We start from the raw sequence: 13,374 nt of genomic DNA, 5'->3' as shown, positions 1-13,374 counted from the left end.
GGGATTGTTAGTAATGTGGACTAAAGATCCCATAGCTAGCAATGTACCACGTCAGGTTGACCTCCACGCGGTTCCCCCTGGAAATCATCGTGATAAATTCCCTGTGAATTTGTCACGATATGCTAACTGATCTGACCTCATACTCATCTTATCATATTCCACTGGTGCGCCGTGGACCGTTAGTGCAGGCGGGTGCACCATTCCATTACATTCCTCTTAAAAAAAAACTCGTTATGGAAAAACGTATGCGATCAGGCCCCTCTTCCCCACTGGGCACACTGAACGCGTGTCCAGAGCCCCGCATTAGATTGGGGCCCCCTAGTCTAGTCTAGTCCCTACATTACCAAATGATAATCAACAGCTCTCGCCTAAAAATCAATTTTAACAAATGCTACGGTCAATTTTGTCTAACTTGAACCCCTCATCCGGTTCCCCCTGGAAACCATCGTGTTAAATTCCTGATGAATTTGCACGATGGGCTAACTGACCTGACCTCATGCTCATCTTATCATCCTCCACTGGTGCCCCGCCAGTGTAAACCGTTAGCGCAGGCGGGTGCACCATTCCATTATCATCCCTCAAAAAAAAAAAACCCCTCATCACATAACAACATTTTAATATTATCTTTGCCTGGTTTGTTTTGAAGGTAGGCCATCCCCATATACATATCTAAAGAGTCATGTTCAGAAATTACTTTGTCTGTTCTAACAAAATAGTGCTTTATTACTATGGTCATAGAGCCCCCATTATCCTAATGTGCCCAGGGCCTTTAATAGGTGAAAGACAACCATGCACGTGACTCTTGGTCGGGGTGATGGTCGGTTACCTTGGCGACGATGCTGGAGATGAGTATGGCGGCCGGCACCACTGAGATGCCGGCGAGCGTGAGCTGCCAGCCGTAGGTGAAGGAGAGCGCGGTGCCCAGCACCACCGCCCCGCCGTGGTACGCCGTCATCACCACGTGCTCGCCCACGCCGGCGCGCAGCTTCTCTGTGTCCCTGGTGACAAGTTTTGCATTGCTGTATATTTTACATCATGTCCCCGGCTCACATTTTAAAGTCAATGTTATTTAAGACAGAGGTACGTCCATGAGACTCAATCCAATCGTAAAGTTTCGTAATTTTACGATTGGATTCCTTCAAAACGAAATAGTCTGTAAAGAGTTAGAAATGATCACATCTGAAAAAACAGGTCGTCTGGTGCTGGCGTGTGGTGTAGTGCGTGTAGTGTGTGACTGTTTTTTTTTTATTAATACACTTTCTCCGGATATTAATATTCAGGCTTTTTACAAATTGGTTTTTTACACACTTATTTCTTACATTATACCTATAATGTAAGAAATTTGTTCCGGGTAATCTTTGAAATGGCTGGACCGATTTTGACGGGACTTTTATTGGTAGTTATCTGATGTTATAAGGACTTAGGCTACTTTTATTTTAGAGAAGTAAAGTTAAATTTTACGCGGACGAAGTCGCTGGTACAGCTAGTATATAGTATAGAGAGACGAACTTCTTAGCATTGCATGGATTTACCGTGCGGGTGTCGAGTCCATGGTGTGGCAGAGAGGGAAACTCCGAGCAATTCCCGAGACCCAGGTGTAGGCTGAACCCTTTGCCTTTTGGGAGAAAAACACTCAAGTGCGTAAATAACCACTTGAACCTAACTACAAAATAACTGAGTATAATATTACAGGGTTGTTGTTTTTTTATATATATTATATTTATTTTCTATTGATGCTTTCTATTTTTACTTATTCTATTATGTTTATATATTTTTATATATTAAATATGTGTATACTCAATATACATATACAATATATTTATTGTTTGTGTGTATGTATGTCACAATGGTGTACTTACTCAGTGAGTGTGGACGCGAAGTTCATGGTGGTGTTGGTGTCGAAGTACGCTATCTCCTGACTGAGGATGGACCGCAGCAGCCGCAACCGGACCCGAGACACCTGCCCACCCAACACAACATATGAACATCGCATAATATTGTGTATATCTAGTACATACTAGGACAGCCAAACGTTGTTATGCCATATAAATTAATAACGCTATAAAAAAATAGGGGTTGGTGATAGAAGGCTGAACATTTAAGGTTGTATGTATTTTTTAATGCCACATAATAAATATTAAAATAAATTCGAAAAATTAAAAAAAAAATTTGTGATGAGCCACCCTTAATACTTAGGGGTATAAACATTAGTTATAAACCTATTCTCAGAACAACTGAATATACATACAAAATTTCATCAAAATCGGTCAAGCCGTTTGGAACACGAGAATTTTATATATTAGAAGAAGAAGATGTATCATTATAGAGGATGTTTGGGTATATAGTGGTAGTTGTTTTAAGTAAGTAATAATAATAATAAATAACTCTGGACAATTAACACAACGCAATCTAGTCCCACGGCAAGCAGAGCTTGTGTTATGGGTACTAGACAACTGATATAAATACAAAGAGAGATATATATATATATATATATATATATATATATATATATATATATTTTGTAAATACATACATAATATACAAAGAAAACACCCAGACCGATACAAACAATCATACTCATAAATACAAATGTTTGTACCGTGCGAGGAATCGAACCCGCGACCATCGGATGAAAAGCGGTGTCTTATACCGCTAAACCACCGTGGTGAAAATAAGTGTACTACCATCCTGGAGGCGGCCCAGTTGGCGACGGTGACTGCGGCGGCCGCGCTCAGGAACTGCACGAGTATGATGGCCACGCTCGCCAACCCGAAGGCCTGCGAGTCCCCCACCAGCGCGTCCATGTGCAGCGAGCGGTTGCCCTGCGGCCTGCGGGCGGACAATACGCATAGAAATAGAAATAATGTTTTTCAAATAAACTCATTACAAGCACTTTTGAATAGTCATATATTGATGCTACCACTCATTCGTAATGCAGATTCATCATAAGAAACTTGTGTGTTGCTCTTTTTTGTTGTTGAGGGCGGCCAATGTTCAAGTTTCATTACAGGCCATAAGTGATATTATACGAGTCTCATGATTAGTTCACCCCACCCCCCACTCTCACCCCCGTTCTTGTCACGGCTCGTCACATTTGTGAGACATCCCCTTCATAGTGTGAGGTCACATTTTGTATTTTTATGAAATACTAGCTGTACACACGACTTCCTCCGCGTGGAATTTAACTTTATTTTTCTACACTAAAACTAGCCTAAGTTATTCCTGATTACATCAGCTACCTGCCAAAAAAGTCCCGTCAGAATCGGTCCAGCCATTTCAGAGATTAGCCGGAACAAACAGACAGACGAAAGTTGTAAAAAATGTTATTTTGGTGTATGTACAGTATTTATATTCACATGCACGTAGTAAAAAACGGTTATTTCAATATTACAAACGGACACTCCAATTTTATTTATGTATATGTATGGATGTATGAGATGAGATGACTTACAGCAGCGTCCCGCCGCCGAACACGCGTAGTATGTGTGCGTGGGGCGTGGTGGCGTTGGCGTTGTGGCGCTGCACGAACAGCGAGGTCAGCTCGCCGTAGATCACGATGGCGGCGATCAGCCCCACCGACGAGCACCAGCCCAGCGCCACGCCGGCCACCGTCGCCACACGCTCGCCAATTGTTGCATATCGCCACTGTACACACACACAAACATACACATATATATATAGTTATACTAACTGCACCCTCGACTTCGTGCGCGTGGAATTTAACACCGTCCAATTCAAACGAGGATCGAAATCACGACGGCCTGAGGTACGATCCCCTAGCATTAACTATAGCTATCTAATTTGTATCGAATTGAAATTATTGTATTAGGACCTACAATATTGTAATTCAAATGTCAAAATGTCTCCTTTACTATAAATAATAAATGTATATTACAAAACTTCACCAAAATTAAAACATTCATGTTCAAAGTCAATCATTATAATACCAATATTTGTTGTAAACCTAATCTATCTAAATATATATAACTCAAAGGTGACTGACGTAGTGATCTATCAACGCACAGCCCAAACCACTATAAGATCGGGCTGAAATTTGGCATGCAGGTAGATGTTATGACGTAGGCATCCGCTAAGAAAGGAGTTTGATTAATTCTACCCCCAAGGGGATAAAATAGGGGATGAAAGTTTGTATGAAACTTTGTCAATTTTAAACCAATCGGGCTGAGACATGCAAAATGCATAAAGCTACTATGACGTAGGCAACCCAGGGCAACTAAGGGGATAAATTAACGCGAGCGAAGCCGCGACCAAAAGCTAGTATAAGTATAAAAATACGAGCGTTCCCAGAATGTGACGACTGTATCGATCCACGCAGCTAATGCAGTCATTAAGTTATTAAATTATATTAGTGAGCCAGCCACCGACTGTCCGCCACTCGATACTGTGGTGGAGCACCGTCCGCCGTGCTCTACTGGACACGCGCCTCAGTTATTCACCAGTACATGCCATATTTTGTTGGTTTATTAAATTTAGGGGTTGGTGATTGAAGGGTGAACATTTAGGGTTGTATTTATTTTTTAATGACGCATAATAAAAATATTTTAAATAAAAAAATTCGCCCAAAAAATAAAAAAATAGCGGTGGACAACCCTTATCACTTAGGGGTATGAAAAATAGATAGTAGCCGATTCTCAGACCTACTGTATATGCAGATAAAATTCCATAAAAATCGGTTAAGTCGTTTCAGAGGAGTATGGTAACTAACATTGTGACACGAGATTTTTATATATAAGATATATCTACTCAAACATGAGGTAACTAGACCTAGGTCTAACAACTTTGCCAGCCGTGAATACAGTTGTGAGTGTGTATGTTTACATATTGTGTCATAGGACGTCGTTAACAGTGCTTGTTGAGGACTGTTTCCGGATACAAAGGCAGAGGTCAAGAGCAGTGAGTGGGCACCAGAGGCTCGTAGAGCTGCTCATCCTTGTGCGGGGCCGCCGTCCCCCGCCGCGCCGCCGCGCCGGCCCGGCCAGTGAGACCCCAACCACACAATGCTCCCGCCCAATGTCACCCGTGTGAACTGCACTCAATGCACTCACATACAATACACTCATTTGCACATTGATTATGTCTGCACAGACGAGGTCAATAGAATTGTTCAATGTATTTAGTGAAGACTACCTCCACCCGTGACTTTGTCCGCGTGCAATTTAACAAAAACTTTAATTACAGGTATTTTCTAAAATAACAGTAGCCTAAGTTACTCTTTATTACATCAGCTACCTGCCAATAAAAGTCCCGTCAAAATCGGTCCAGCCTTTTCAGAGATTAGCCGGAACGAAATGACAGACAGACAAAAATTGTAAAAAATGTCATTTTGGTGTATGTACCGCATTTATGCACACGCATGTAGTAAAAAACGATTATTTCAATATTACAAACAGACACTCCAATTTTATTTATATGTATAGATGTATATATTTACGACGAGATAGTTTTTAATTGTGTGCAGGTGTGGGAGCTCTTGCTTGTGTGCCGCCTCGCGTTGTATAAACATTGATCATCGCAGTGTGGATGTTCCGCCATCAGTTTGGCGACGTGAAATATAATCAGGGCCAACCTAACTTATATCACAGTACCTGCGAGTGACACCATGTGCATGGTACTCTGTATGTCTGTTACCACTATAATTAAGCTAAATTCTTTATATAGTGCTAACGAAATTAAATATAAAATTCAAATAACCCTACTAAATTTATATAAGTAAAAGTTAGTAAAGATATTTGAACATATGTTACAATTATTTTGATAAACCTGGAGTACAGAAATACATAATTGTTTCCAGGATGGTTTATGCGAGAGGTGGCGGTGGATGCAATGTATTGTTACGGTCAGTATCCCGTTATACAGTGTGTAGCGATGCGTTATTTTGTAGGATAGAGATATGGATTATTATGTGAATGTGATGTTTTCGGTTTGTGTACAAGTGAGTCTTACTCCCAATGTAACAGATTGTTGCATATAATATATAAATAAGGAAACTCTAGGGCCCGCATCTGTACCGATACCGACCGGCCGCCGCCGCCCCGCGCCGCGCCGTCGTGTCTCTGACGCACTGATTCTAGTTGTTAACGGGAAATTTATGGCATGTACGTACATGTACTTGCATTAGGGGAATTTGCAAATAGGCCTACACGTAATATTATCGTGCTACACATACATTTTACCTGTTTCTAGCTGTCAGTTATCGCCCTGGAAAAACTCCGTAAATAACATAACATCGTGGTACCGCAGTACCGTGACATCACTCACTTGTTTTATTACTGGAGTATACATTTATTTACATTTGTTTTTTCACTACTGGATGAATTCATATTATTTTGTTTAATTCCGATACAGTGAGCTCTAGAAGCTGGCGGCCAAGTCACGCAATTGTACCGGAATTAAACAACACTGGACTTTCGTAACATAATACCTTAGTAGATTAAATATTTGTCAATTTTGCTATTTGTTAGTTTGTATTCAAACAAAATCTTAAACATCACCGTTCCGAATGCGTTTAGAATAAAAAAAATATGACTATTCTGTGCTGATACTACGCTTATTTGAAGAAAGACTATTTGTATTTCTTTGTTTGTGAAACGTTGTAGTTTTTTTCGAATGTAATCGAGTGATCAAGATTATTACTGGATTGATTATTTTCTTTTGATCTTTCTATATGTCTGTTGGGTTCCTGTATTGCGCATAATTTCTCTTTGTGTTCGTGTGGTGTAATGTTGTGGTTTCCGCATGCACTGAACACTGAACACAGCGCGAGATGTTAATAATCACGTTTTATTATGATACATAATCAATCCTGACTTGTGAAATTCCATTATATTTATATAATATTAAATGTTGAGATTTTCCTTAAAACATTTTAAAAGTAATTTTTAACTCTACTTCTGTTACCATAAAGTTTATTTTAAAGTATCGATTTTATATCTTTATGAACAAGGAAAAAGGTTTGCGCGCCCACTCCTTTCAATATGAATATGATTTACTTGATTGGGAGACAGATCTGCATGTTGGTTTATTACTATATATATGTTAATATTTTCTCACCAAGCATACGGCTTGCCAGATTTGATCGCCGTCATCCTAGAGCACGCGATAGATGAAACCTTCAGTAAGACGTGTGCTCTGGGAACTAGAATTTCTACAGTGCATTATTGTACATGAGCCCACGAAGCAGACTCCCAATAAGGAAAAATATATTCAAGTGCAACCATGCAAGTTTCTGTTAGTTTATTTTATGTATATTGAAAATATTGCATTTATCTACCGATAGTTAATTTTATATGTAAGTACGATTATTTAACAGTGAAAATAGTTCACTGAAATTATTTTACTTTAATAAAAATATTATTTCTGAATTAATGAAGTATGAAAAAACTTACAGCATCTATTTATAAAATGTAAATAGTAGATCACTACCGGGTTCGGAAAATAACGATATAAAGTAGGCGCAGCCTCCGATGAACGATACGATCTAATCAGATTTTATAGTCATCTGATGCCTCGCTAATGTACCTCTTAAATGCAGCCAGGATCATCGTTCCATCATTATTCACAATACCACCTGTGTGAGTGGTGATGTTGCTGAAGGCAACCTTTTTGTTAGTTTTTTGTATATTTTTGAATTGTACATTTTGACGTTTTGTTTTTATATACCGTTTGTTTTTCTAATGCCATATTCCTTGTTTTTTCATTTTTACTAGCCAGCTGAATATATACATATTTTACCTCACCCAGGAACGTGTCTCATTTTAAACTACCTTCCGCCACACAGGTGTGGTGTCGCGATGTCGGCCGGCTTGTTGCTACCAGGGGCCTGTACAGCGACCGGTGATCAGTTAACGATTTATTTCGTACCTAGTCGTCGTGTTAGTTCCGGCAATACAAAAACTTTATACTAAACCGATTGGTTTCCGTTCTGTTGTACTTTGTTTTTGTTGTGTCAAGCAAGAGCCACGTGTAAACAACCAGTTTGTCATTATATTATATTATAGCCACAACATATTTACTATAGGTACATATATTGAAGCAGCGAGCACAACAAGCAGATCATGTTACATATGTAGGTACCTACATACATACAGATTACACACCCGCTGATTAAGTATGAATATAAAACCTCCTTGGCCATCTAAGTATATTTTACTTTTTATTTACGTAATGATTCGTAAGGTCTTGGAAACGATATGCGACCCCCGAACGCCCTTGAAACTAAAGGGTAAAGTTTATAAATCTATAAGACCTGTCATTTTGTATGGATCTGAATGTTGGGCCGCAAAGAGGATGGACGAAAGGCGTGTGCATGTGGCAGAAATGCGAATGTTGAGATGGATGTGTGGGGTCACCAGGAATGACAGAATTAAGAATGTGTATATACGAGGAAGTTTGAAAGTTGCGCCGGTTATAGAAAAGTTGCGAGTTGCGAGTTGCGCTTATGGAAAGTGTATAATATGAATGTGGATGGATGTAAACGGAGGGGCCGTTTACATCCATCCACATTCATATTACGCCCTAAGAAAAGATGGATGGATTGTGTGAAAGATGACATGAATAAAAGAAGAGTATGTTCAGATATGACGACCGATAGAGAGCAGTGGAAGAGAATGACATACTGCGCCGACCACAAATAACGGGATAAAGGCAAGGCAATTTACGTAATGATTCGAAATTCGAAATTTGAAAATTATTATAACAAAAGTTTGATATCATAACATGGCGTATTAATAATTCATTTATTATTTTGTAAATTATTTAGTATTAAACACTAATTTATAAAAGGAAGTGATATTATCTTATTGGATCCGTTAAACACCTACAACGCTACTAACACGCCCGAGGAGGCAAAACCGCCTCTAGTACGTGGCAGGGCCGGATCTACCTAAGGGCCCCGAAGATACAAAGGACCCCCAGTACCCTCTGAAAGGATATTTAAAATATAAAAAATCTAGAATGTTCAAAATCATAGGGATTTAGCAATCCTGAGATCGATCAACCCAGGCAAGTGCGCGTTTATCGAAAGGAACGGTGAATTTCTGGTCGCTTGTTTTTGGTGGGTGTATATTTTTAGTTGAGTAATATAATTAGGTAGGCCTCTAAGTAGATTTAGCCCAGGGCCCCACAAATTCACCATCCGCCCCTGGTACGTGGTATTGGTTACAATGACCAAAAGATCCACTACAAAACTACTAAACTCGAAAAGTGTTTGTTTAGAGTATGCTATTAGGAGTCAATAATGTTGAGTGAGTATTAGAAAAACTAGACTCAATAGAGGTGAGTCTGCCTATATTTTTGGGCACTCGTGAAGGTCCCCTGTGGAGCGGCACGTGACACAAAGGACACAATCCAAACTACTATCCATATCACTCTCGGATCTTGCCAACACAATGAGCAATTTAGGCATTTCCGTTTACAGTTTTTTTCGTAATGCGGCGCAATTACACAAGTAATTTTGTTATTGTACGATTGTGACAGTCATGTGAAGGAGCCCGGCCGTGGCCGCGGACGGGGCGCCGCCGCGCCGGCTGATTACACTAGTATCAGATCAGATTGTTCTGGATCACCTAGTATATAATACATGTTCAGATTCTACAGTAATAGGAGCAATGATACGGTTACTTGGCGGCAACGATAGGCCAGTAATAACAATACATTTGTTAATATACAGTCTAATGACGACATTACAGTTGCCAGATTATTTCTCAGCCTATAAGGGACAAATGCTTATAGGTAAAAGAATATGAAGAGAAGATTTTTTTTTTCACCCGGACAAATAAAAAACATTACATAGTGACATTCTTTATTTTTTTATATATTTTTCTGAGGAGTAAGTCAGCTTTAACATATTTATTAAAAGCAATATAGAAATTATAATAGTAAATCAACTCGCTTTTTATTAAATTACGGCTACGAACGTTGCGTGCGTGAGTAAGTGTTGTTGTCCAGCGTAGATAGATCCATTTCATAATAAAAAACGGAGCACGGACATTTTAAACTAAGCCGACTAATACGAGGCGTAAGATACTACGTAAGATAATCAAAACAAAGACAATTTGTTACAACAATATCATAGTATTATGGATGGACTGTGTGAAAGATGATATGATAAGAAAGGCAGTAAACAACGAGATGACTGCGAACAGGGATGAATGGAAGAGAAAGACATATTACGACGACCACGAATAAATGGGATAAGGGAGAAGCAGATGATGATGATGATGATGATGAATATTATAGTAGAAGATCTAGGTTAATATTCACTATTATCACAGATAAGATAATTCATACAGACTATTGTATACACTAAATATTTACATAGTCATATTGAAGTAATGCATAGTCAGTTCATATATCGTGTTGCTCCAGATTGATATACTTGTGATGTGGTGACAGCTCACGAGAGTCCAGTGTACAGTGCAGTGCAGTGCAGTGCAGTACAGTGCAGTGCAGTACAGTACGGTGTGGTACGGTGTGGTAGTGGTCGGCTACTTGACCTATTGCGATCGTGACCGTGGCTCGGTGGCGTGCGATTTCTAAACTTCCTGATAACTCTTAATTGTAGTGCGGGCAAACAATGTTACAGTATCATCAGTATCATCAGTATCATCCACTCACACTGTAATTATACGCGGCTCTACATATTTTTCCCGGCTTCGCACAGATATAGTACAAATCTTTTAATTTCTCGCCTTTTTATACACTATAACACGTATATATAATTTATATATATAACATAATTTGACGAGCGTGCGATAGTTGTTCATGCACGGAATTTTCAATTAATGTTAGACATAGACACCTATATAAATATACATTGTAAATACTGGCTTTTAAAAAAAAAGTAATTCAATCGAGTTTCTTGTCAGTTCTTCTCAATTGGATCTATATACTGAATTGGACGGTAGGGAAGAAAATATAATATAAAAAATTTGATGTCCATAAGCGGCATTATTTTGAAAACAAATGACCTAAGACCCGATATTTCTTTTGTACAAAATACTCTGGGAATCTTTACTTGTCACGTTACTTATTTTAAAATTGCATTCCGATCATCAGCAGCTAAATATGTTGGAAATTAACTTGTTGGTACACCAAAAGGACCTCATGCTCTTTGAACATACATATATAGTCAGGACATGTCCGGAGTCACATATTTAGCAATTCAATTAATGAAAATATATATACAAATATGTTCTTGTCATAATATGGAATGTATATATTTTCGTAGACGTGCTAAAATAGTTGATGAGTTTAATTTGTGCATTCGTATGGGCGCCGCTCTCACTGCGTGCGGCTCGGCCGGCGCGGGGCTTTCACTTGCTGTTCCTCGTGGGTTTGAGATTTGTGCGGATGCTGCCCGCGTCCGTGACACACACACACACACACACACACACACACACACACACACACATCTGTACATTTAAGTAACTGTATGCCGCACATCTCATACATAATGTATACATATTAAAACCACAAATAAATAGAAGATACATACTAACACTAAGAGATTAAGTACCTGTTTATGTTTTTTACTTACTGTGATGGCGCTACCGATATACTGGACATAAAAACTGGCGCTAGAAACATATTACTTAAAAAGGTCAACAAAAAAGTCCGCAATGGTATCTATGTGTCCATCTCTTAAGGATAACCCACAATAACCATTTTTTATACTTTACAGTTTACGAGAAAATATAGCCTATTTATAGAAGTTTATTTAAGTAATACAGCATTAATTTTTATCCAATTAAGTACCTTAAATATATTGTCCATTTAATATAGATCAATATGGCCGTTTACAGCAGGTAATTTAAATTAATATTTCCGAAGATATTACAGATTTAAAATGCAGGGACATAGCGGTGCGGCCACAGATAATATAATATTACGTGCGGCGGTACCGGCCAGGCCGGCGCGGCGCGGCTGCACTGAACAAAACATGTTTGTAATGTCTAATAACAAAAAAAACTGTAAACGTTGTTTATAAGGACATTCTGTAGTAGGTAGGTACATTTAGTATCAGCACTGCACCCGTGCGAAGCCGGGGCGGGTCACTAGTTATTAATATATGATGTTTTTGTATAATTTTTCCTAAGTGAGCATATTGGGAAGGTGCAAGGCTCGCTTAGTCTTGGTGTCAACAAATAAATAAATATCCCGATGGAGATAGCTACGAGGGTGGCTTTGGGCAGTGGGAATTCCATGGGTTATAAATAAACAAATAAACACCGGAAATGTCGAAACTGGAGTTTCACGAATGCCGTTTTTTTTTATAATTATTAGTTACCCGTACATTTGACGTCAACTGTTTAATTCACCAGAATATTGCAAAAAAGTAACAATAAAAACAGAGCTACAGAGGTGAACTGTACTTGTAGGGGTTCCCACGATACGACCGCCTGATATATACCTCAACGCACAGACAGAACTGTCGTCTACAGCTAAGCAACCAACTCACCAAGTGAGGTCATGGTGCCAAACATTTTTTTTGCAATGTTACGAAGGTATATGGTACATGGTGAATGGTTATTCATGTTCTGTGGACCAGTCAGCTGCTCTGCCGTTGCAGTCTTGTACAAAATATATGCAAAACGGGGACTGAATGATAAAACAATTAATTTATATGTTCCCAGCTGACTCCGCAACTCTGTTCCGCCTCAAAATTAAATATGTCAAATGTTTTTGAAGTTTAGTTACGCAACTAATTTCTGAACAGGGTGCGTTCAGAATATATGAATATAAATACGGTACATACACAAATATAATATTTTTTTACAATTTTTGTCCGTCTGTCTGTTTGTTCCGGCTAATCTCTGAAATGGCTGAACCGATTAGGACGGGACTTTTATAGGCACGTAGCTGATGTAATAAGGAGTAACTTGGGCTACTTTTATTTTAGAAAAATTATTTGATTTTAGAAAAATAAAGTAAATTCCACGCGGACGAAGTCGCGGTTACAGCTAGTTAATCATAAATGACAGTTGTTATTAGTCACAGAATATTTGATGTCGCGGAGATGTGGCCAGCGATGAACGTCGGCAGGGACGTGAACTTGAAACCGGTCGCAGATACAATCTCGCAGAAATCGTTGAATCAGCCCGCGTACCTACGTAGCCGTCCACACCATACCGGTTGTGATCGGACCGGTCCGAGACACGCGCCCGCCGCACCGCACCGCACCGCACCGCACCGCACCGCACCGCGCCGCGGCCACAGGGGACTGAATTTTGAATTTACTTAAACTACATTATTATAATAATATATATAATAATAATAATAAACTAAGGACAATTCACACAGCGCCATCTAGACCCAAGTTAAGCTAGCTAAAGCTTGTGTTACGGGTACTGGACA

At 39.2% G+C, this 13,374-nt stretch overlaps 1 protein-coding gene across 1 annotated transcript in view; it reads right to left on the bottom strand.

The window, feature by feature from the left end:
* Positions 1–13,374, bottom strand: part of LOC131842284 (multidrug resistance protein homolog 49-like) — a 46,939-nt gene that overhangs the window by 15,338 nt on the left and 18,227 nt on the right. The window contains exons 2-5 of the mRNA XM_059190820.1: positions 3,452–3,645; positions 2,685–2,829; positions 1,860–1,960; positions 827–998 (exon numbers count right to left, since the gene is read on the bottom strand). Coding sequence (XP_059046803.1) covers positions 827–998; positions 1,860–1,960; positions 2,685–2,829; positions 3,452–3,645 — 612 coding nt within the window. The remainder of the gene's footprint in view (positions 1–826; positions 999–1,859; positions 1,961–2,684; positions 2,830–3,451; positions 3,646–13,374) is intronic.

The sequence above is a fragment of the Achroia grisella genome, unplaced genomic scaffold, assembly GCF_030625045.1.
Source record: "Achroia grisella isolate CSIRO2021 unplaced genomic scaffold, CSIRO_AGI_Agris_v1 utg2156, whole genome shotgun sequence".
Lineage (NCBI taxonomy): Eukaryota > Metazoa > Arthropoda > Insecta > Lepidoptera > Pyralidae > Achroia > Achroia grisella.
The sequence above is the reverse complement of the archived record's forward strand: the minus strand, read 5'-3'. Positions and strand labels throughout refer to the sequence as shown.